This window comes from Eublepharis macularius, chromosome 1 (genome assembly GCF_028583425.1).
Source record: "Eublepharis macularius isolate TG4126 chromosome 1, MPM_Emac_v1.0, whole genome shotgun sequence".
In the NCBI taxonomy this organism is placed as follows: Eukaryota; Metazoa; Chordata; class Lepidosauria; order Squamata; family Eublepharidae; genus Eublepharis; species Eublepharis macularius.
In genome coordinates this window covers 232,817,833-232,840,216 of record NC_072790.1, presented here as the reverse complement: position 1 = coordinate 232,840,216, position 22,384 = coordinate 232,817,833, and the positions used below count along the sequence as shown (strand labels likewise).

Genomic DNA, 22,384 nt, shown 5'->3' with positions numbered 1-22,384 from the left:
CAGAAAGGTCTATCTTAAAACGTGACAGAACTGAAAAATGCAAGTAAAGAGATAAGCTGTGGGCAGAACAGTCCTACTGTATTGTTTTATTAACCCAACCACCTCAACATTTACATGTTTTCTGGTGTCAAGAGATTAGCGAGTGCTATTTCCCTCTTGGATACTCATGATGAGTACAGAGACTCAGATAACAGCTCCTCTCCAACTTCTCCAATTGATGTGGTAATCCAGGGATAGGAAGACGTCTACTTTGATTTTTAAGATTATCACCCCCAAAAGTGGTTGTGGTCCCTCACATTTGAGCCATCTGCAAAATGCAGATGATGGGTATGAATCTGTTTTACTAATTAAGTGGATCCTCTCTCATGCACAAGAGATTCCTGGCACAGAAGAATAGGAATTTAGAGGAATGGAAACCTCTCACAGCCTTATTCAAATAGCTGAAAGGTACAGAAGAGGACAAAGCTGTGTAAGAGCCCAGTAGAAGCTTCCACCCCGGCTTTCACTTGAATGAAAAGGAAGCTCAGTTTGCTTTTAGTCTTTTTCACTTTTTTTATTGGGGTAGGGAGAAAAGACGAGCAAATAGCATAACGACACCTAAGAAGTCAGTGCAGCAACAGAAAGATGTGGAGTCAAGCGAATGGTTATTTATTCTAAAAATGGAAGTTTATCAACCTACATATGCCAGAATTGTTAAGGAAAGAAAGTTACAGATGTAAACAACCACACAGTTACATGTCCAATGGCAAAACCCTTTTTACTGGCCACTTAAACGTTTTACAGTTTGTAAAAACATTTTACAGCCTCCGTTTCGCTCGAGCTTTCCATCTACAGCAACTAAGACATACAATCATGAAAAACACTAACAGATTTTAAACAGGCTGGATTTTTTTTTGTAATTTTTTACCATTTAATTATTTTTTTTTAAAACAAAAATGTGCAGAAAAAAAGAAGACATCTACTGAAGTTGCCAAGAGCTCTCATTCTGATGGTCTAGGATGCAGCAGTTTTAGTCATTCCCCCCAGAAAGAGAAAGTACTGTAGCTCTGAAAGCTATTCCGTTTAACTGTGACAGCCACTTCCCAAAGTTGTTGAAGCTAATCTGGGCCCGGTGCTGGTTCCACCTTTGTCCTGCGAGATCTTGAAAGGTACACCTGAGGACCTGCTTGCTTACATCAGGGCTGCCGATGCCCCAATATGCTGGAAAGTCCACCTCAAATAATTGTTTCATAGCATCAAGCCATCACACACCCACGCGAGTGTTCAGCTACTGAAGATTTCTGCGCTCGCTCTCACACACACACCCCTCCCACCTTTTTCCCCAGAAGAATATTTTCTAATGGCCTGAAGCATTTAAAATACCAGTTTAACTTTGTTATAAAAACAGTTGTCACACAATCAAACATTCTGAATACACACATGCATGGAGATAGAAGAATCCTGCTTCTCTCTAGCTCCTAAGTTTGAAAAAGGGCAAGAAGGCTGGGAGACAGCTGCCTTCCCCCTTCCCTCTGCCCCCTTATCTTATCAATGCCTTCTGGAGCTGGCAGGCCCCCATTCTTTTGCCCAGCTGGGATGCAGGAAATTAGCATTTTCATGGGGAGGGAGACAGAGCAACTTACAAAGGCTTTTGAGCATATTCTTAAAAAACCAAATTTTTAAAGGAAAATTTAAAAAGTTTGAATTTCAAACAGTGAATCACAAGGAATAGAGGCAAATCTTCAGTCCCTGTGGCAGGGGAATCAGACATAATTAGCTAAGCTGGAGGCAGTTGGGATCCAGAAACCAGGGAAATTTACACCATTCACATCCATGAGGGAAGGGCATCCTGTCGCAGAACCCCCACCCTCACCCCCAATACCAAGATTGGCAGGAAGAAACATTAGTGATCAGATCCCCAAGTTTCAGGATGAGGAACAAAATTAATCTTCTTTCCCCTGCCACCTGAAAAAAAAATGCAAAAAACAAAAAAGCAAGAAAAGGATACCAGCCACTGAACCAACCCACTTGGCTACTGTGAAGGGATAGTCGTCTTCCTCCACATAATCAGACAAACACCAAAGAGAACACTTCAGGTACTGGGGCACACCAATCAGGGAAAAAAGGGAGCCTTTCAATAGAAGCCCACAGTTTACACCCTCAAACCTTCTGAGAACTGAACTTTACAAAGGGCAAGGTTTCAGAAAGTTAACTTTTTCAAGCAAGGGGCACATACAACTTTCCCCCACCCCCCTAAAGAAGCGTAGTCCCTCTTTCGGCCCCCTTTCCCACTTAGTTTCCTATATACAGAGCCTACCAAGTTTAGCAAAACCACAACAAGCATTGAGTGAATTGTGTCCTCTCACCCCCAGACAGCTCCCCCCCCCTACACTGATAGTATAAAATTGTTGCTATTCTCAGCGCTAAGCTCCTCAAAAGGTGATGATTACATGCTTGCACAACTTTGCCTATATACATGTTAGGTGCTAACAATGAGAAGATCCTGCAGAAACCCTGAGAAAAAAATGTTCCTTTCCACTCCACTAACAAGAGCATAGATGCTACAGAGAGAGAAAGGGGTCAGCTAAGCTTTGGGAGGAAGGGTGTATGCTTGTGCAAGGGGGACCACCCAAGGCAGCCTGCTTTGGCCATGGAAAACAAGGCAAGGACTTCCTGCACTTCCTTCTATTAGATGGATCACAGTATCACACTAAGATGTCACGGAAGACTCCTGGGAGAGTACGGAGATGCTCAAGAGAAGCCTCTGTCCTGGGACACACAATGCCCATACAAGCCTCCCAGCAATTCACTGTCTGAAAAAAAACAGGTCAAACACCCAGAGAGAGGGAAAGGGAGCACCATGACCACCTTCTCCATGTCTCCAATATGGAAGAGGTCTCCCTGTTTACCTGGCATGAAGAGAATTTATACCACTGCCCACCCACCAAAACAAAAACAAAGTGGCAGACAAGAACCCCTAAAGTTTTTGCAAAAAAAAGGTCAAAATGTATACCCCATCTGCATGGCCGCCTTTCCCCCGGCATTCCCTCACCTATGTGCCCTCAGAGAGGATCTCCTGTGAGCCCTGTGCCTCCCCCTCCCCTGCCTGGCTGCCAGTCCAGCTACTCTATGATGTCATGTTTTCCTGTCCAATCACAGGCAGCGCTAAGTGCTGCTTTCCTCTTCGCGCAAACATTTTGATTACAAATGTCTAAACTAGGTTTGAAATGTTTTTTTTCTTTTTTTATAGAATAAGACAATATTCTTTCAACAAACTTTTAAAAAAATTTACAATTTCTTTTTTTTTTAAACCTCCCCCCCTCCCCCGCCCCCTTTGCCCCTGCTGCCTCTCTCCCAACAGCCCTGTTTCCATTGGTTGCATCCTGGGAAATGAGAGACACTTCCCCTTAGTAGAATCTTGTTGCTTGGCTGAAGGGTGACGATGACTGGGGTTTCACCGATACCCCTGGTATCCACCATAGTAGTTCCTGTAATATCGGTCTCTGTCTTGGTAGTAGTTCTGCCACTAAGAGGGAAGACAACAGAAGTAGTGATTATTAAGAGATTTTTGTCCAACCTCTTGGCTAAAAAGTATTCAAAAGTGGCTAACAAAACTGTAAACAATTAAAACATAAGTCATTGGTTCTTAAACGTCAGTAAATCAAGGACTCTTATTCTAATTAAAGTATTTTAAGTGGACCCTTAAGCCCTCTCTTCCTCCTTCGTTGGCATACACCACACTCGGGACAGCCTCCCTTTTCAAACTATCTGCAGCAAGTTATATGTACCTCATAAAGACTTCCATCCTTTTACACCTTTGAAACAATACAGGGAGACATCATCAGCTGTGCTTTAAAAGCAAGTTTATAACAAATATGGCTGTACTGCCTGTACATGGCTGCCGTCAGATCCCAGAGGGTAGCTGGTTCTATAGGGCCACAACGTTAAAGGCTTTGACTCAAGTTTTAAATCAGTCTTGTCCTTTGACATGAAAGGAATTTTCAAAAGAGACAGAAAGTTCCTTACTGGTTTTAATAGTTTCTAAACAGAGGTGGGGTCTGGAAAAAATTTGAGCTCCTCATTAAAAAAAAACAACAACACACAAGACCTACATTTCCAATATTCAACTGAAGACTGCCATTAGCTACTATCATTTATGGATGCAAAGTGGCATCTCTCTATATGGTGAAATCCTTTTCACTGGAAGGAGTTCCATTATATACTGGAAACTATGAAGCCTGCACAAGGATTGTACTTCCTCGGAGCTACTTAACCAATTAAGAGTTCTAGGGCTGTAGTCTGCATGTTTTCTAGCTAGAGCAGCAAAGTGATATTTTTTAAAAAGGTGTTTACGGGCAGTGTGAGCTCTACGAGTTCCCAAGTTCTGAAGAGAGGTAATATGCTCCCACCACCATCTCCTATTCCTAAATACCAAAGAGACTTCTGTTTTCACATTAACCAGAAGTCACATAAATGCTTGCCCTCTCCTTTGTTCTTACAAAGGATTTACAGATCCCCTGCAGGACCCTTCTGGGCCCGTGGGAGTCCCCAGATTCTAGTTTGAGAAATGTTGACATAGATCACAACCAAAGCTATCAAAAGATCAATGATCAGTAAAAAGAAAAGGTAGCAAGAAATACTAAAACATCTCCAAATTTCTAAATATTTTAGCTCAGCACCTCTAAACAAGCTAGACATTGTATCTCTCTAGGGAGAGAATTCCAGAAATACCACCAAAAAAGGCACTAGTACCCTACTCCACCCACCATCTACCTAACCTCTAGGGGTGGGGGGGGGAGGGAACTAAAGGGTCTCTGCTGTTCTCCGGAACAAGAGGCAGGTTAATATTATTATGCAGATACGGGAACTGTTTTCATAGCACAGCGGGTTTAGGAAGTGTGTTGTTATGCTCACAACAAACACTCTGTGAGGTGGGCAGGGATGTAGGGCTGAGAGCACTCCAAGAAACTGCAACTGACCCATGGTCACCCAGCTGGCTTCAAGTGGAGGAGTGTGGAATCAAGCCTGGTTCTCCAGATTAGAGTCCTGCTGTTCTTAACCACCACACCTCATTTTTATAAGCTAGAAAACACCATGTAACCTAACCTTAGGGTAGATTGGGCTACTACTGTACTATGTGCTTGGACCAGGGGTGGGTAGAACATTGATCCCTGGCACTTTGCAGCACATTGGGAAGGCTTTCTGAGTTTGTTCCTCCTCAGCCGGTTTTGCACAACTGATTGGCTGGCTCAGCAGGAGCCATTTTCATTCTATTTGGGTATTCCAATTTCTCTTTACTGTTCATGAGCAGCTTCCTCCAGTTTCTCTTCTTGCTGCCTCCGCCTTTGTCCCTGGCAGGTACAGCGTTGCAGCCAAGTCTGTGCAGTATACATAAGATACTGCCCAGTCAACATGCTATTGGAAGCAACTCACAATCTCCTGCCTCAAAGCTGATAAAGAGCTTAACAGGGCATCCACAGACCAAACCAAGCAGCAGAAAGGGAGGGAGGCTGGGATCACAAGTGAAGCTTTATACTGAATCAGGCTGGCCAGTCCAAAGTCAGTGCTGTCTACTCAGACTGGCAGCAGCTCTCCAGAGTCTCAGATGAGAGGTCTTTCACATCACCCACTCCCTGATCCTTTTAGCTGCAGATGCAGAGGATTGAACCTAGGAGCATTTGCATATGAAGCAGACACCCTTCCACTGAGCCACACTCTCCACCCAGCAAAGGCAAGAAAGCAGGAGCAGGTCACTAATGACAGGCAGAGCTTTTAATGGAATTCCCTCCCTGGAGGAGACCCTTTTAGAGTTTCAAGCTTTGGTGACAGATTATTATATTTGTTAGCTCTGACAGAGACTCATTTCCCGTTGCTCCTTTGATTCCTATTGCTATCTGATCGGTGTTTCACTGTGGAAGTGTAGAGCGCTGTTATAACTGTGTTGTTAATTCATTAATTTTGTTCTGTATCTTAAATCACCTTGAGAATCTTCATTATGAGGCAGAACACTTTCAACAAGAAAAACATTGTTCTTTGGGCTGAGAATCAACACTTTTCTTAGCCAGTAGAGAAACACATTTCTAGCAGCAGTTATCTCCAGGAATGGTTTCAACAGAAACATGCAAAAAATCTCTCTCAAAAGAATGTGGCTTGCAGCCTCTCACCTCCCGATTGTAGTCCCTGTAGTAGTCCCTGTTGTAGTATCTGTTGTAATCATCGCGTCCATAGAACCCCCGGTAATCCCCCCTGTATCTGTCATAGAAGTTGCGGTAGCCCTGCAAGATAAAGCAGCCCATTCAGCCCTACACGGTAGTCAAAGCATCCCACCTCCATTCATAATACCTCCGACTTTTGAAGTGAGTTTAAGTGGTCTTCTCCAGCAATACCTCTTAAAGCCATAGAGCTCAATGTTTAGGTTCTTTAAAAAATGCCTTTAGTTTTTGATCTTTTCCCAAACATGCAGAGGCAAAAGATATGCTCGAATGATACAGCTCAGAAACAATCAGGGAAGTGGAGCTGTCCATCAATAACCCCTCCTGTTTGGAGAACAAGAAGCAGAAGGGATATACTTACACCTCTATTCCCAGGCTGCCCCCAGTACTGCTGCTGCTGCCCATACACCCGATTGTCGTAACCTCGGCGCTGTCCACCAACTGAAAGGGGTGGGGGGGAGAGACAGCAGCGTCAACTCAGTGACAAAATTGAGAACATCCATTGCAGCCAAGGTGCCAACTGACTGGCATCTTCCCAGGCGACAATACACATTTACAGCATAGAAGACATTTGGGGAAATTGGGGTAGAGGGAAAGACACAAAGCTGAGCTGCCATCCATTACCTTTCTCAAAACAGACCAAGAATGCAAAAGAACATTTGCTATCTAGATAATACAATCAGCAAAAGCTTCTCTGCAACTTTGTGGCCAGCCAAATCTTGTATTTTTTCCTCTATCTGCCACTAGGAGAGCTCACTGGAGAGGCTGGCAAAATACAGGTGACACTTAAGCTAATTTCTCCCCAAGCACTATCTCAACCCAATTTCCGCCCCCAACCCAGCTCCACCCAATCCTCTACCCACAAGCAACGCTGTAGTGTGCGACCCACTTCCCACCTCCCTGCCCTACCCCCAATTCCCACAGACCCAGCGCACTACTCACACAGCAGCCCGGGGGGGTGCTGCATACTTGGATGCCTGGGCTGAGCTGCCAAAAAGAAAAAAAAAGGCTCTCAGTGAGAGTTTAATTTCCAGCTTCCTCCAAAACCAGGACGAGGGGCTGCCTGCTCTGCCAGGGAAACTACATCTGCCAGGGGCTTCAGCCGAAGCAAAGTAGGAGCGCTCTTCAGTAAGCAAGAAGCAGCAGGCGCGAGGAACATGAGTTCAGCAGCAGCATTACAGAAGCCTATGTACTCTAGCAAGCGCTGCACTACAATCTGGCGTGGAAACAGAAAGGTGTACAGCAGCCCCAAAAGGACAAACACGCACACATACATCCACAAAGACTAACGGCATGATCGGTTCAGAGAAACCTAATTCTTAACTGGCTGGAAGAGCAATGGGAATTTAGGAAAACGTTTTTCCAAAACGCTTGCAGCAACAAGAACCAATCGACAGTCTCTCTCACTCAGCTCCTGCTGCCTAGGACTGACGGAGCACCAGGCTGCAGCCTGGAGGAATAAGGTAATTTAAGTGGGAAGCCCAAAAACGGGACTGCAAACACAGAGGCCACAGAAGTGTGGATGAGTGTCAAACAAGTGGCCTAGGATGAGCAAGGATACGTATACTGGAAAAAGTAGAGTCAAGTGGGAAAATCCCCATCGGGCAGGCTCAGTTACTCTGCCTTTCCATATGGTTATGGGTGACTTAGTATAAAAGGACATGCAACATTAATGTGTGACTTTCCGTCCACAGTGTTGCAAGAAGGTGGACTGGAATGGCCAGCTACTCTGAGCACACTGGACACTCCCCCGCCCCAAGGCAATTAAGATCCAACGGAGAAGAGCATATCTAGAGGACAATGAGGTGAAGAATGAGCTGACTACAGTAGGGATACCATCTAGGAAATCCTGCCTTCAAGCAGAGGGCGCAGACATCCTCAGGGTATGTCCTCATAGCATGAGGACAGCATTTCAGGAGAACCTCCCGCTCTTACTACTTGCAAAGCCTCACCATATCCCTGGCCACGGTTGCGGTTCTGGCGATTGCGTTTGTTGCGGTTGTTGCGTCTGCTTGTTCGTTTCTCAGAGGGCGGAAGTAGTTTCCTGGCCTCCTCCTTGTACTTAGTGACCAAGGGCTGAGCCTCTTCCTTCGAAAGCTCTTGGTATAGGACTTCATCGATGTAGTCACACTTCTCCGGAAGAGAGAAGTTGGCTGCAAACAGGAAGACACAGCAGACAAAGATGCCAGGGTGAGAGGGAAGCTCTTGGTTGCTCTGCTTTTCAGTGGGGAAAGAAAGCTCTAGCTGCACTGCGTGCCCAGTGACGTTTCCCCCAAACCTACCTTTCATCTCCAGCATCACTGACTCAGGCACATCATCCTTCTCAGTCTCCTTCCTCAGTTCCAGCCTCTGTTTCCAGTCCTCTTCGTTGGGGACGATTAAAATCACCTTGCGTGAGAACCCTTTGAAGTTAAGCAGCTTCCTCCGTTGGCCGGAATTGTACACATTACACTGATGAGAGGAAGAGACAGGCGCATCAGAAATGCAAACACCGCCACCTCCCACTGAAGGTAAAACGCCAGGAAAAAAACCCGACACTCACACCTGAACAAAAATCACACACAGCACATGGGCATAAAGACATTAATTTGGCTTCTAGCAGTTAAACCACCTTACCCAGCTAATGAGGTAAGGAAAGTAGTAATTCTCCAAGCTAGCTTTTGACCAGAATTTGGTAGAAACGTAAATTTTTAATTGTTCACTTGCAGAGAGTTCCTGCAGTCATAAGTACTGGATCAGGCCAACGGTCTTTTGAGTCCCGCAGTCTGTCTCCAACAGCACTCAGCCAGATGCTGCCAAGTTGATATGAAGGGCACACTTTTCTTTTGTGCCCTTGCCCCTGAGATTGGATCCCACTGATCTATTCCACTATCAGCAGCACTTTCCTGGACGCAAGAATCAAAGAAATGTTCCTAGATCTGGGGGCAGAGGCGGGGAGTGCCAGTGGAATGACTCGGAAGAAACCAACCCACTGCTTCAAAGCATGGGAGCCTCCACTTTTAATTAACATGGCTGGATAGCCATATTCAGTTGCCTGATCTTTTTAGAGATCATATCTTGCAATGTTTCGTGTGTTAATTCAGCAGCAAATGCAGAGCTTCTTTTTGTCTTCCAGTCAATTTCACTGGGTGTACTCAAGTTGTAAAATGAGATTAATCTCTTTGTGACATTTGTTTCATTCCATTTATATCCTGTCCTCCCTGCAAGCAGGCTCACAACAATAATCGATACAGGTTAAAAACACTTTAAAAAAGAGGAATCGCAAGTCACATAAAAACCAGCAATTAAAAGGCAACAACTATGAGGTCTCACTGAGGCCGCAACCAAACTGTAGGGTGCAGCCGGTAATGTAAGCCTACTGATCACATCCAGGGTGGCACAGAGTGGAGCACAGGCAGTCAGGAGGGACAGAACGCTGTCACCTCAGCCACAGGCCTGGCAGGAAATCTCCATCTTACAGGCCCTGCTGAAATGTAGCAAATCCTGCATGGCCTGGATTTCCATTGGGAGAGCGTTCCACCAGACCAGTGTCAGAGCCAAAAAAGCTCTGGCCCTGGTCGAGGTAAGGCAAATGTCCCTCGGGCCAGGGACCACCAGTAACTGCTTATCCACAGAGCGCAAGGCGCTCTGGGGGACATATTGGGAGAGGCGGCCAGGCATGTGTGTGTGCAAATTACTGGGTCCCCTCACCTCAACTGGAGTCCAGTAGCATCTATAAGATGAACAAAATTTGTGGTGGGACCCAACCACAAATTTTAGTCTTATAGGTGCTACTGAACTCTTTCTACAGACAGACTAGCAAGGCTACCCATCTTGATCTATCTCAATTGGAGTATCCATTTGGGGCTCTTTTGGAGGCCTCTTTTATGGAACCACATTTTAAATGGAATGCATTAGAATCTACTTATGTTAAGATTTTGTTCCTCCCGCAATTTCTGAAGCTAGAGAAGTTTGGCGTGTAATATCACGATGTCAATTCAACCCATTTTCACATGCTAAACTAGGGCCTCCAGCCAGATATCCAAGTCTTTGCTCTGCCTGCAGCGTAAATAGGAGGTCTAACCATTCAGGAATACTTTCCTCCATTGGCAGGGGGGAAAGCACCTCTACAGCCATACCCTACTATTCACTGAAACGCATCACACTGTTTCCCACTGAGCCAGAACCTCCTGAGCAAGACCCAGAGACCTGCACTGCTGTGCAAGACAGCAGTTTGTTGCTTTGTCAGGCTATTAATCATTCTAAGTGCCCACAGGCCTACATTTCCGAGCACAGAGCGTAGACACAGCCCATTTCTCTCTGCCACCTAATGACACAAACACAGCACAACAGCCATGCTTGTAACGCCTCTAGGGGCACAGGAGCAACATCCCATTCCAGAATCTGTAACATATCCCACTCGACTTCCAAGGAACTCCATTACAGCTCCTTTTATTGCCATCATAATAGCAGTTATAATCCTGTTTCATTTCCCCCTACCCTCTCATCTTCCTTCTTGTACTAACAGTATTAACCTCTTAGGGAAAAGTTGCTTCCCTTAATAATCGGTCCCTTTCGGAAGTTTTCTTCAGCTTTCATTAATTACTTTTGAGGTGCCTTCCCATCTACCTGGCAATTAAAAAACTCCTCCCAAGTTTGTCAGTTCTCACGCAGATTGCACCTCTATCCTGCTTCCCTCCCAGGTGTTACTTCCAGTGTTTAAACAAAAATACCTGATGGGCAAAGTAGCTTGCTTAACGCCTTTTTGGGGCTCAGCAACATCATTCTAGACCAGGTCTTCCCCCAATGTCCGCGCCTGCCCTGCAGTGTCATGCAGCAGTCAAGACCTTTCCAGCAGTCTTAAAGTAGATAATGTTCAGTTATGGTGTTTCTACAAATTGACTAGTATGCCTTTTCAGTATGTTGCAGCTGAATTTTTTAACATCTTTTTGTTGTTGCGTGTAAAATGCTATCAAGTCATAGCCAACTTATGGCAACTCCTGCTGGGGTTTTCAAGGCAAGAGACTAACAGAGATGGTTTGTCATCACCTGCCTCTGCATAGCAAGCCTGGACTGCCTTGGTGATCCTCTCATCCATGAACTAACCACTGCCAACCCTGCTTAGCTTCTGAGATCTGTTGAGATCAGGCTATCCCAGGTCATCTACCCTCAAAGCCTGAGTAGCCTGTAAAAGAGTCTCATCAGTTGGTCTCCAAAATTAGAACTACAGTATGCCAACTTTTCCTGCAAAAAGATGCAATGCACATAATCTTAAAATGTTTATTTTAGCAGGTAAGAGAAGTGAACAGACAAGTAAAGACGACTGATTGCTAGTCAAGCAATATACAATAATGAAGCCTCTCCCTTTACCAGTTACATATGAGTATGGATTCTGTGTCCAACCCTTTGTCAAGCCGGAACAACTGACTGACTGCCATGCAAAGGAGATGCAATCTGGCTGTAATTAGTACCTGGTCAAGAATGAAGTTCCTTTTTGTCCTGGGGGCAATCTGGACCAGCTTGCTAACACAACGGGCAGCTTGCTGAATGAGCTGATCTTGACTCTTGGTGTCCAGTTCTTCGACTTCAGGTCCCTTTGTCTAAAAAGGGGAAAATATGGAGAGGAAGAGGAGTTAATCAAGAAATGCAGTGACATAAGTCCAACATGCTGATGGCTTGACCTCAATGTGAAAGGCGGGGCCGGGGGGGGGGGGAGAATGGGATTTTTTCCAAGTAGAAAACCTGGGAGTTTTGGAGGAAACTAAAAACAAATCCTCCTGTGAAATATTTTTACCTTCAGAATGAGTTTAACATTTTTAAAAACAAGGTTTAACTCATTCAAAACATGTAACAAAGTTTTTAATGTAAAACAATCTACAGCGTAAGTTAATTCCTATGCATACTGTAGTCATATTAAGCATATTTTCAAGGATTGTTTAAAAGTCACTTATTTTGTCCATAATTTCTTATTCTGTATCTGATGGTGATACACAATATCAAAAGGCCCAATCTTTCTGCTGTTGCTAATATGGAGGTAGACCAGGAAAAGCCCAGATCCTGGCAACCAGTGAAAAAGCCAACATTTCTGCTACAGGATGCCTCTAGTCAGGAGGGCAAAGTCCCTTCATGCGAACATAACCTCTGGCTGCTTACTCTCATCTGGAGGAGAACAGCATCTGTCCCCAAGATGTTGTAGCGTTTGTCTAGATTCTCCTGGGTGTGCTTATGTGCCCACTGGGTTTTCCCACATCCTGGCAGCCCAACCATTAACAGCACCTAGAACAGGTGAGAGAAAACCAACAAATTTAGAAAAATGAAAAAGCAGCGACGGGAGGAGAGTACTGATGGACCATGCAGGCAGCTGCCACTACTCCATTAAGACTGCACTGTCACTGTTAAGCTAAAGTTTAGCATGAACTCAGATAAAGACCACAAGTGTCATTCTAACCATTACTGAGGAAGATAATATTTTTTTCTCCTGTTCTCAGGATAGGTAATAGCATTGGGCTAAAACAAGGGAGATCAGAATCTTAAATACTTACTCAGTTGAGAAGCTTACCCTTGGGCCATTGACTTATTTATCAGTCTAACTGATCCCCCAAGATTAACATTGGGGGGGGGATCAGTTACAGTAACAGTTCCTCCCGACTAACATTTGGGAGGAAGGGGAATAGGAGACAAAGCATTTCTCCCTAATGCAGAGTCTGGAGGCACAAAGAAATCAGCTTTCACAAAAAAGCGGGTAGACCCAGACAACCAATGTCCATTCCCACTCAACTGTCCACACTAGAGGACAAGTCAGATTTCACCTGCCTTGCCTGAAGGGTAAAGATACAACTACGTAGTGAAGGTTATTCTCCAAGATGGAAACGTAGAGAGGGAAGTAACAGCTCTGGGAACACAGTGCCCAGCCTAGAAGACCCATACAGAACAAGAGAGAAGTTCTCTTGTGAAAACAACAGGAAAGGCTGTTACCTCACACTCCTCAGAGGTCTTGGGTGGCAGAGGAGTGCGTACACGATCCTCAACAGGGACAGCATTAATGAACACAAAGTCCTCAGGAACTGGGAAGAAAGGCTCTTCATTCTGGCCGAAGTTCATCTCCACAACACAGTTCTTGCACAGCACGTGCGGCAGCAAAGCTCTATCACCTAGAGATTCCTTGCTGATCCGGAAGGCCACACCCAGGTCCTCCCCATTCTTGGAGAAGGAGAGCTCTACCTCTTCAGTTTCAAAGTTCTACAACACAAGGCACAGAAGCATGTGAGCGATGACCTCTCTAGCAACAACTACATGCAGTTGTCTCAGAGACGTATGTTTCAAAGCCATGGTCTATTAGCCCTGGAACACAGCAAGCTGACTTTCTGCGGCCCTACTCAGAAACTCAGCCAGTTACTCTTCTAAGCAGCCTCAAAGCAAACCTCCATGCCAGTAGACTAAATGTAAAGTAGTTCCCTGAATGGTACTGCACCAAGGAAAGGAGCAGGAGTTAACTTTGAATTATGAGTTACATTTTGATCGTATGCAAGTATAGTTCCCATAACCCAGCCTACTCTGAAGATGGCAAGGAAGCCCCCCAAGAGCAGGCTCAGGGCCTCTCTTACTGCACTTACAGCAAAGCAACTGATCACATCGTTCTCTCCAAAGGGCTGACCAAATTCTTCGAACTGCCCATTTTCAGCCTTCAACCCTCGTCCGTCATAGCCATAAGAAAACTCATCCTCACCTAGAAGAGAGCAAACACTTACTACAGCTGCACCTTGAGCATGAGCTACATGGCTGCAACAGCTTAGCCAAGCTGTGAAGCCACCATGAAGGATGTATTATTTACCTAGCTGTGTACGAGAGTGATCGACGGACCATCCGACGCGAAGCAGCGAGTTCTCTGTGCAGCCTTCCTTCAATGGGAGGGTTTTGGCCACCTAAGACAAATCAAAGGAGAGCAGCCACCTGATGCATCTGGCAAAACACTGAAAAACAGGTCTAGGAGTGACAACCATTCCAGCCTAGTATAATTTCCCCCGGAGAAGAAGACTTTTGCTATGATGTAATGAGTTCTATTTAAATACCAACCCAAACATTCCTCTTTATGAATAGGTCCTCATAGTGCCCCTTGCCCCATTCTAAAGCAATTAATGCTACTCCAGTATGGAATGTCCTCTTCACAGTCACCGAGTTCTACCTGTAGTTATTCTGATCACACGCTTCTGCTGGCAGCTCTCCAAATGTGAGCCATGATCCCTTTGCACAGTGGCCACAGTGGTAACACCATAGTTATTTTACAGTAATAGCAGGAAACTGGGGTGCAGATCTTAACCTCAGCTCCTTGGCAAATAAAAGTCACCTCTCCCACACACACATATATATGATCTATTATTTTCTTTAACAAGTATGCTAAACTCATGCAACCACCAAAGCACAGCTGCAGAAAGCAAGGAATGTGCACTACCTAGATAACTGTGACAGTTCCATAAAATAGATGGGAAAGACTTAATGGATGATTAGGGAAGATAAATCTGACAGACGCAGCTTCTCTGAATATATCTGCGGGATTCAAGTCCACTAGCACCTTAAAGAACAACAAGATTTTCTAGGATATAAGCTTCTGAAAGTCAAACTCCCTTCATCAGATGCAAGCAGGAATGGCGATCTCGGAGTTCTTATATCCCAGCCTGAAGGTGGGAAGTGTTGCAAACAGGGGTATCAAGATGTAAAGGTACACTGTAAAATGTAATCAGCTTGATTAGAGGAGGGGAGGAAATGCAGAAAATTAGCATCTGTTGAGAGATAACAGCACTGCCCTTGATAGTCCAGGCAAGCCCAACGTCATCAGATTTCAGAAGCTAAACAGGGTCGGCCTTGATTAGTAATTGGATGGGAGACCTCCAAGAAAGACTAGGGTCATTATGCAGCGGCAAAACACCTCTGTTAAGTCTCTTCCCTTGAAAACCCCACAAGGGGTCGCCGCAAGTTGACAGCACTCTCCACCACCACCACCAGTGAGATAAGAATCCTATGTCTCTATTCATTTGCAAAGTCTGTACAAGGCTCCCCCCCCCCGTGCTAAATATCTGAAGAAGAGAGGTTTGACTCTAAGAAGCTTCTACCCTGAAAATCCTTGTGGGTTTTAAAGGTGCTACTGGACTTGAATCTTGTTCTTCTACTACAGACCAACATGGCTACTCACTTAAATATATTTGGTAACTTTCAATCTCAAGTTCAAACGCTTTGTAGGTTTCTATAGACACTGACATGACATGAATAATGATGCTGCCAATTGGATGTCTTAAGAATTAAACATCATGCTCTTAAGTAAGGTCTGCCTTCCACTTCTAATAAGGATGGAGGACCAGCTCAAGACATACCATCACTCCAAGCAGGAGACAATCTTGCCACTCCCAGCTGTTACTTCCTAGACAGCACAACACAGGCTCAAGGAAAGTAACCTATAAGCTTCCTTGAATATTTTTATTTTAAATTTCTTCAATATTAAATATATAATATTTATTTACTTCCTTTATAGCTCACCTCTTTCATTGAGACTCAAGGCAAATTACAAAATATTTTTAAAAATTCAGACAGTATAAGACATCCAATAGACAATGCAGTAGGACTAGGATTACAGAATTGGAAAACAATGAAAAAGAACCCTGTCTAAGGCATGAAATACTATTAATGCAAAAAGTGGGTTACAAAGGTAAAAGACAATGCACTAAAAGCAAGGTGATACATACAATGAACTGCAATCTTATTTCCTAATAAAATAGACTTCCTAAACTGTTCCATTATACTACAGTTCTAAACCTTCTATTTAAAAAAAGCCTTCCTGAACATTTTGGTTTCGCACATTCCGTAAAACAAGTGTGGGGACCTTCCAGATCTTGTCAGGCAGGCCCGTTCCACAAGGTGGTAATCAGCAGAAATAACATGTGAACAAGCAGTTGCCAATCTTTCCCATTTGCAAAGTGGCACCTCCAGAGAACTTTGCTCAGGGGAGCAAAGCTGTCGCAGCAGAGCACAGCAGGAGAGATAGTATGTGGGTCCAAGGCCATTAAGGGGTTTAGGATAACCAGAATCTTGAAGTGAACCTAGTAGATCGGTAACCAATGGAGTGACAGCAGAAAGGGCGTAACATTCATGTTTTGCCTTGTACCTGACAGTAACCGGGCTGAGGCATTCTGAACCAACTGAAGTCTCCAAGATGACTTCAAGGGCAGACCCACATAGAGTGCTTCAAAATGATCTACTCTTGAGGTAATCACGTCATGGATCCACATGGCCAGGTCAGCCAAGTCAAGGCAGGGGGCTATCTTCTAGGCTAAATGAAGCTAGAAGAATGTATTTTTGCAGCTGCATTAACTTACTTCTCCAGCAATAATGCTAGATTCAACATAACCTCTGGGCTCTTAACTGAGCCAGAAAGTTTCAGCTGGATCCTACCAAAAGCAGGGAGCACAAAGTCCCTCAAGACCTTCCTAACCAACATTAACTATCTTATCAGGATTCAGTTTCAACTTTTAGCTATTTTACCACGGAAGTAAGACACTGGGTCAGGACCTCTACATCATCAGATGATGATTTGGATAAAGAAATATAGAGCTGGATATCATCAGCATATTGATGAAAACCAACTACAAAACCACAAGTAATATCTTCTAACAGCTTTACATAATTTGAATAACATGGAGGTATAGGACGGCTTCTTTTATAACCCCACAGGACAGAGCCCAGACTCATGACCTCCAACAGCAATCCTCTCAGCCCTATCCATAATGAGCAATTTACACCAATCCAAAGCACATTCCCTAATACATTCTTCTATTCCAAATGGCTTAACAAGATGGCATGTGCCACCATATTAAGGCTGCCGATAAATCTAGTAGGATCAACAAAGAGGCATGGCCCTTGTCTACATTTAGACAGAGATCATCAGCGAAAACCACCACGCTGTCTCCACTGTGTAGCTCGGCCTGAAACCACAGTAAAGGTTCCAGAGCAGATGAGTCATCCAGGAAGACCTGAAGTTGATCCACAACCGCTCTCTAAATTACCTTTCCCAGAAACAGGAGATTAGAGACCAGTCAAAAATTGGCCACATAATTTTTCTGTAATGATGGTTTTCTAAGTAATGAAAGTAACCACCTCTCTGAGTGGCCAAGGGAAGGCGCCCCAGTCAGTAAATGATTTATTATGGACGTCAAGGACTTGTTAATATGGTCCTTACATGATTTAACAACCAGGATGACTTGCACAGATCCCAAGATACTGTTAATATCCATCAAGATAACTGGGTCAAAATGATCTAAAGATGGACCAGATGATGCACTTCTGTCTGGTCTATATCACAACCAGCATACAAATTGGAACGGATCTGAGGTATTTTATCAGCAAAAAACTTTGCAAAAAGGGTCACAATTAATCACCTGTTCCTGAGTTTAATGGCACAGATTTAAGAGTCAGCAAGTGCCGAAATACCTTCACAAACTGAGCTGGTCGCGAACTAGTTGATTCATTGGTTGAGAAGTAGGCTTTCTTTGCCGCTGTCAGCGCCGCCTCATAGGTCTTCCAATGAGCTCTATAGCACGCTCTGTCGGATTCACTCTTAGTTTTCCGCCAACGCCGCTCTAGACGTCTCCCGGCCCTCTTCATGTCACCCAGCTCCGCAGTAAACCAAGGGGCTGGGCTCCACTTCGACGGCGGGATGGGATGGAGGTTAGCTAATCAGCGAGCACTCTTACGTATCACTGGCCATCTTTGAAAATGCCCACCCCCATATCTACCAGCTCCCATCTCCACTAAGATAACACATTTATTCATTCATTGCAAAGGCATTTCAATGGGTATGGCAGCTGCTGTCCTCCCTTATAAAAAAAAGTTTTGTGGCACCAAAAAGACTTCAGATTTATTGTTGCATAAAGTTGCTGAACAAGAAATCAACAGTAGATTTAGTAGCATTAACCAGGGCTTACACTAAGTCAGTTGTGAATGGTTACCATGCTTATCTTGTACTTTTCAGTTTTGCTGCATTTCATGGCCACACTGTTACAAACTTTCACTTTCTGTAGTTTTATCTGCTAACTGCACTTCATGCATCTTATGAAACAGGCTCTAGCCATGATAGTTTGCACTACAATAAACCTGTTAGTCTTTACGGTGACACAAGATTACTTTATGGGTTTGATACAACCAACTAACATGGCTATCACTCTATTTAAGCAATTTGTACCAAGACCTTACCTGGGCAGAGCCAAGGAGTATGCTTTCAACTCCAGCGCTAAGCCCTGGAAGTATCACTGAGGATGCACAGGTTGCCTCTGTCTCACCACTCATGATCTGCAGGTCTCCTGCCTCCCCACACATTCAATAATTGAAGAGCAAGCTGCTTTAAAGAACCTACAACCCCTCCCACCTGGCTGGGACAACAGGGGAAGCAACTCTAGCCCTTTTTTCCTCTCCCCACTCCTACTGAAAGCATCAAATTAGAGGGCTACATATACTTTTTAAGAGCTACAATTATTTGCAAGAAGGCTCTTGGCTCCAGTTTGGCTATTAACCATAAACAAGTTCTTTCAGAAAGGCAGCTCCTAATAGAGGGGGGCAACAATCAGGACAGCTTTACCCTGCCTTGAGCGAAACCTCAGCTGCTATAGAACCTCAAGCAGCCATTTGTGCAGTGAACCAGCTCTGAGTATGCAGAATTTCATACATGCTTGTTTGTTTATTTAAAGGATGTAGCTATGACATTCTGAATTGAAAATGTGGGTATTTCTGCCTTTTTGGTGACTGAATCTGAAAGTGTTATTTCATTGTGATGTTGCCAGGAGACTATGGGTCGGATCCTACTGACATTCCACAGATAGAAGAGGAGCATCTTGCCTGATTGCTCTCCTCATAGCACCCCTAAAAACCACAGGGCCTTTTGTCTTTGAAGGTTCACCCAACATGAAACTGCTGGGAGAAAAAGATAGCAAGAGAATATTATTTTCTACCAGCAGAACATCAGCAGAGTCCAGAGCTGTAAGATTTCTGGAAATTTAGAAGCCACAGAGGAAACCCGCCCATCCATTTTTTAAACAGAAATGTATCATTTATAACTTATCATATAAAATTGTATTTGGCATATTTATGGAATTTTAAAGCATTAATGCCTTTATTTTTTATAAGTAAAATTCCAGTACTTGAGAAAGAGTAGTAAATTGCTGCACACTTTGCTACTATTGAGCACGTATCTTAATTTTTACTACCTGAGAGGAAAGAAAAAATGTAAGTTGAATGCAGAAAACCAATTATGTAGTAAAGAAAATGTGTTTGGGCAGAAACTCTCATATTCACAATAGGTAGGCTATTAGCATGTTTAGATATTAAGCTAAACTTTACAATACTGGAAAACACTAAGCTCTTTATTAAGATATTATCCCTGAATACATTATTATTAATAGTTACCAAAATGATTTACATTAAAGAAAAACTCTTGAAAATATATGTCTATAACCTAAGAGTTTTTCCAGTGATGTCCAAAATTTCCTAGTTTTTCTAATGAAAAAATGGGGGGGGGGGACGACTTATTTTTCTGGGCCCTCACATCTCTAGATTTGCACATTCTCTTATTAAATGGATACCAAGGAAGATTTGGGCCCAAATACATTAAGGATCTTACATTCAGCTTCAGAGTGCTAACTATGCTAAACCAATTTACTATATAGGATAGTAAATAATAATAAATTGTCTTGACTTTAACTGAGATGACATTGTGGGTGATGAGTTTTGTGTGACTATTCTTTGTCACCAATCCACTGAGACAGTGGAAATGACGATGAGCATCTTGCCAGCAGTGCAACATCTCTGTTGCGTTTCTGTCTCCTTTCAGTTTGCAAGTGTAAGCCTGGGCATGGCCAGAGGCCTTAGCCTTTTGGCACAATCCAAACAGCTCTTCATCTGTGGCTCATAGCCTATGGCCACAAACTGAGCCAGCCACTGGATGTAGCACTTGCATAGGAAATGGTTTTGTGTGCGTTTTACTAATTGTATTTTGCTTGTGTATATTGTAGTTTGTTTATATTCAAGGTTTCTCTGAGCATCTCAGGGTGAATGTGAGGGAGAAAAAAAAAAGATATAATTAAAAAAATGAAGCCTGTCCTAGTACCAGTGATGTGGAGTAAAAAAATTTCCAGAAAATATTTTGATTTTCTGTGGAAAATTTCTGCCCCACGTAAGCAAATATGGACTGTTTAACTATAGTTGTCAGGGCTGTTGTACTGCAGATCAGTCACGTTTGGTAGGTTAAATGTGGGATATGAAGCACAGATAAACTCCAGTGCTTGTATATGGTGTATTTGCTTTCTTTGGTTAACTTTATTTAATTTTTACTAACATAATTTAAATACTTAAATTTGAATCAGAAAATCTGCCCAGAAGACCCTCATCACTGCCCAACAGAAGGGCTGTTATAACATACAACACAGTAACCTTGCTGAAACCAAGCAAGCTTTGTCAGAAGCCTTTGTGAGAAACTGCCTGAGAACTTCATTTAAGCCACTCTGATTTCCTTAATGAAGGCAAAATACCAGTAAAACAAAATGAACCACAGAGCTGCACGCATACACACTCACAAAGGAAAAGTGAAAGAACATCAACTTAAATAGCTACGTTTCCTTAAAAATGGCCACACAAACACACACATATCAAGGTCCACGCACACAAAGAGATATAAAAGGGGCCAGAGTGCTACACTCTCCCATTCATAGTAAAGGGCTCTCTTTCATAAACAGTCCCAAGACACAGATTGCCCGTATAAATGCATTATGTGTCAATCTAACTGGCTCAGACCACACTTGTTGCTGAAGTTCTAGGGAACTCAACATGCCATCAATGCCCTTTTAGCATTTATGCTGGCCAAACCGCCTGCCTCTATACAAGAGAATAAATGGTCACATATTATCAGCTGAATGTCTGAAAACACTCAAACCAACGCCTGAGGATTTTAATCTCCTTGGACTACTCAGTAACAGATTTAAAAGCTGACACACTTCAGCAAAACTTTAAAAGGGGGAAACAACCTGTGTGGAAACAACTAAGTTAGTGTCGAATCTGCATATGAATTTTATCAGTCTAGCTCACAGTCAGTTTTAGGAGTAGTTTCCATTAGAGGTGACTCTTGGATCCAGAACTTAGGCCTACAGACTTGAACTGAACTGCAGCCATTTTCCCTTCCCCAGATGCTTCTCTGGTGTCAGTGAGAAAGCTCCAGAGAACAGAAAAGAACTGGAATGTGGGCAACACGGGGTGCTTATCAATAGCTCAAGGTCATAGCTGCATGTGAATCCTAACAGGTACCCCCCTTTTTCAAAACTAACACTACCTCATTAAGAGGGGCAAAGTTCCTCTTTAGGCCTGTGCACACTTCACATATCGACATTTGCCAATTCACTGCAAGCCAAGAGAGGTCCACACACACTCTGGGGAAATATGTTCCTTCTGCCTGGATCTTGCTTTCATGAGCTCACCTTACATACCTATGGATTGCTTGGCCTACTAGCTTTATTTTGTACCCCTTTCTGTTTGTACTCATGTAATATATAAGAGTACGCATATATCTACCATTGAGGACAATGTATTATACATCTGGTGAAGTGCGCCCGGGCTCACAGAAGCATTTACCACAATAAAATGTGTTAGTCAAAAGTGTCTGTTGTAATATGGATTATGCACGTTTCATAGAACAAGCATCCTCACCTTTGCCTCAAAGCAGACTTTCCCCTTTTTCACTCCATGTGTGCTTCTTGCTCCTGACCAAAGGTTAGGGAATTTCTCTGAGAACAACGGTTGCCCTCCATAACGGTCCTTGGTAGCTCTGAAGTGGAGATCAGATGTATCTGGGAGAGAGATCAGAGCAATGAGCACTTAAAATCAGTTATTGTCAAAGATATTTTTCCTAATGCTATAAAACTGTCCTAGAAGTAAAACTTAAGACATGGATGAGCTGCGCCCAGTAAAAGGACAGAAAACTAGTGAGATACCAGATGGAATTCAGTGACCTGGCTGAGGCTTCTGTAAACCTTTAAACCACTGGTTAATAGACAGTAAAGTGAATTTAGCCAAGTCATAGTCTAAATGAAATACAGGGAGCTCTTCTTCACTAGCAAGTGGAGACAATGAGGCTAGTCTCCCTTTCCTTCTCTCTGCAAAGTTTCTGCTTCCTCAGATTCCTTCCCTTG

General features: G+C 43.6%; 1 protein-coding gene and 1 non-coding gene across 5 annotated transcripts in view; both read right to left on the bottom strand.

The window, feature by feature from the left end:
• Positions 1 to 540: 540 nt before the first annotated feature.
• The window catches only part of HNRNPUL2 (heterogeneous nuclear ribonucleoprotein U like 2), a 28,501-nt gene continuing 6,657 nt past the window's right edge, over positions 541 to 22,384 (bottom strand). The window contains exons 4-16 of one of the 4 annotated variants that reach the window (XM_054992704.1): positions 21,903 to 22,042; positions 17,646 to 17,858; positions 14,002 to 14,092; positions 13,784 to 13,896; positions 13,146 to 13,409; positions 12,324 to 12,446; positions 11,642 to 11,770; positions 8,474 to 8,642; positions 8,144 to 8,344; positions 7,134 to 7,178; positions 6,553 to 6,632; positions 6,144 to 6,254; positions 541 to 3,505 (exon numbers count right to left, since the gene is read on the bottom strand). In XM_054992704.1, the coding sequence (XP_054848679.1) occupies positions 3,434 to 3,505; positions 6,144 to 6,254; positions 6,553 to 6,632; positions 7,134 to 7,178; positions 8,144 to 8,344; positions 8,474 to 8,642; positions 11,642 to 11,770; positions 12,324 to 12,446; positions 13,146 to 13,409; positions 13,784 to 13,896; positions 14,002 to 14,092; positions 17,646 to 17,858; positions 21,903 to 22,042 (1,751 nt within the window). In that variant the 3' untranslated portion in view covers positions 541 to 3,433. The remainder of the gene's footprint in view (positions 3,506 to 6,143; positions 6,255 to 6,552; positions 6,633 to 7,133; positions 7,179 to 8,143; positions 8,345 to 8,473; positions 8,643 to 11,641; positions 11,771 to 12,323; positions 12,447 to 13,145; positions 13,410 to 13,783; positions 13,897 to 14,001; positions 14,093 to 17,645; positions 17,859 to 21,902; positions 22,043 to 22,384) is intronic. The other 3 variants (XM_054992715.1, XM_054992723.1, XM_054992730.1) reach the window with 3 other exon arrangements.
• On the bottom strand, positions 10,412 to 10,551 carry LOC129346050 (small nucleolar RNA SNORA17). The gene has a single exon (XR_008598687.1). It is a non-coding gene; the product is annotated as a small nucleolar RNA SNORA17 (small nucleolar RNA).